Here is a 2,575-nt window from a genome sequence, read left to right as displayed (position 1 = left end):
GGGGGGCGCTCCTCGCGGCCTTGCAGCGGGCTGCGCGGGGCGGGCCCCGCCCCGGGCACGACGTTTCACCCCTGGCGTAGTGTAGCGCAGCGTGGTGCGTCCCTGCTGTTGCGTGCGGGTGGCTCACCCGCACCAGACACCTCAAAGGGTTAAACTAGCAGGCCACCGTAGGGACGGTGTCTTTTATCGGACCAGCCAGACGTTTGCACGCAGAATTGTCTTTTTATTGCAAACAGACCGACGAGATTTTTGCACCCCCCTCCAGTTTCGTGACTCGCAAGCTTTCGGGCACGATGTCTTTTATCAGATCAACGGGACTTTCGCACGCGCTGTTTTCTTTCGTCGCAAGCTTTCGGGCGCAAACGCCCTCGGTCACGCGTCGGAGAAAAGAGTGTAAAAGTCGTCTTTGCGATTCGCTCCGTACAGGAAGAGCACACGCACGCCAAGCGAGGAGACCTGACGGAGGGTTTTTCAACCCGAAAGCTTGCTAAGAAAACGCTTTTCCAACTGTGCAAGTTGGTTTAATAAAAGATATCAGATTCACCCCAACAACCTTGTCTGCCTGGGTAGAAATGAAATGTCAAGGGTTTCACAGAAGAGTCAATAGATGGAAAAACTCTTCTGGTAGCAGGACTTGGGGCGTGGAGGTTGCAGCGGAAAAGTGCATCATTGACAAAACGCAAAGCCTGTCAATACGTCTCCGCTGCCCCGACAATTGGCACCCCACAAAAACCCCCATCGGAATTCATGGGTCCTACACGCATTGTACATGCTTCTCCCTTGTGTCGTAAGTTGGAGGAATGGGGTCAGTTTCAGAATCAGAAATGAAAATAAAAGCACCCGGTCTTGACAGGATCCAAGGCCATGTTGAGCTGTCTGTCTGCAGCAGCTCTAGACTCCAGCAAGTGATGCAGATGCTCAGCCTCTTGGTATCAAAGTTAGCAGTAATGAATGCATTAGTAAAGCCTCTTTGAGGAGGAATATTTAACAAGAGGATTAAAGGTTCCTGCCTGTTTTTTTGCCCCATTTCAAATGAAAAAGTCAACAAGGATTTGGGGGGAATTTTTTTTTTAATTTGCATTTTTTTTCCTTAGCAGGTGTAAGGAATGGTGGTTAGCCAGCATGTTTCCTAACATTTCATTTCCTTTGTTCCGGGTCTCAAGAGTTTGTTGTTAATACTTCCTGAATGTATTCAGGCCTCCAACTCAACTTCAGTGTTTCCTTCCCCCTGTTCAGTAAGATACCATCCTCACGCGTATCGCCTTTGTCTGCCTTCCAACATGGAGGCAGGGAAACAAGGGAGTTGTGCTGTGGAATAAAAGACTGTTTGGGAAAGATGAGCTTGCGGTCCTTGTGACACTGCTGAGATTAAGGATCAGCAGCAGTTTGGATCCACATTTTTAGATTTCTGTTGAAAAGGGGAGGGGAGTTTTTAAGAACCTATGCATGAAAATATATTTTTTTCATTTATAGGCACCATTAGTTTGAAATCTACTCAAAGCAAACGTGCTTCTTTACCCTGGAGTTCCTCTGCCATTTATTTTTCAAGTGTTGCTGTATAAAAGGAGCCATAGAGGCAGGAGTGGGAGCAGTGAACTTGGCTAGATGCTGAGGTTTATGAAATGCAAACTGTATTGAACCAACTGTTTTCTTTTGATTATTGTTATCCTAACAATTGCTAGTGAGCAAATCATTTTCCCGTGGAGAGCGAATTTTCAATTGTGTGTGAATAGATGTGTATAAATATGAATTCAGACAAGAGAGCTGTGTGCTAATGTAGTAGAACCAAGTTGTGACACTGAAACAGAATTAACCAGACTGCCAACCTCGGAGAAATACAAAAAGGAAACCCGCAGCACACACCGGTGACAAAGCAAACTAGAACTTCAGCAGGCTTCATTTTTTAAATCTCTGCTGTCTGGTTATGTTAGGTTTTATACATTTTCTGTCGTTGTATCAGTAAGGTGATACATAACACGAGAGAGCAAATATGGGGTGGTAATGGTGAAAAATTGGTATACAAATATTAAATAACCTCTAAATTTTTGTAGCAGAAGTCATGATTCTGATGTAAAGGCCCTGCGTATTGAGCAAAGAATATGGCAAAATCTAGAAAAAACCTTGGTGGCTCTCCAGTCAAAGGTTTGTCTTTGCATAGGTGTTTCTCGAGGCTGGTTAGGGGGATGTCATGAAGTACCCTGCACGGGTGTCTGGTAAGCAGGTGGAGCCTTTCTGTCATCGGCAGACTACACAGAGAACAAAGTTTGCACCTTTGAATGTTTAATGTGTTTTAATGTTTTTTGTAAGGCTGCTAGGTGACCTGTCCAATGGATGTGTGGGGCATTTGGACATTAGTGACACTGGAGGCTTGTTCACCATTCAGAAAATGATTGATTGAGCATGTAGACAGCACATGTCCTCATCAGCAATCTCTCCAGAGAATAAGGAAGTGGAGAAAATTGGACACTCATTCACCAGCAGTGCAGCTGCTCTGATGAAGAATTATGGGACTGAATTTTGCCACTTAAGATGCAGCTTGCAAATTAGTTGAAGCCACACTGGTTGGTATGTAGGG

The 2,575-nt window shown here is 45.2% G+C and overlaps 1 protein-coding gene across 3 annotated transcripts in view; it reads left to right on the top strand.

The window, feature by feature from the left end:
- Positions 1 to 31: 31 nt before the first annotated feature.
- The window catches only part of MLXIP (MLX interacting protein), a 56,167-nt gene continuing 53,623 nt past the window's right edge, over positions 32 to 2,575 (top strand). For all 3 annotated transcript variants that reach the window (XR_003093085.1, XM_025199135.1, XM_006015261.3), the window contains exon 1: positions 32 to 787. Coding sequence is in view for 2 of the 3 variants with exons in the window: in XM_025199135.1 (XP_025054920.1) it covers positions 573 to 787 (215 nt within the window). In the remaining variant the exon portion in view is untranslated. The remainder of the gene's footprint in view (positions 788 to 2,575) is intronic.

Source organism: Alligator sinensis, unplaced genomic scaffold (genome assembly GCF_000455745.1).
Source record: "Alligator sinensis unplaced genomic scaffold, ASM45574v1 scaffold628_2, whole genome shotgun sequence".
In the NCBI taxonomy this organism is placed as follows: Eukaryota; Metazoa; Chordata; order Crocodylia; family Alligatoridae; genus Alligator; species Alligator sinensis.
The sequence above is the reverse complement of the archived record's forward strand: the minus strand, read 5'-3'. Positions and strand labels throughout refer to the sequence as shown.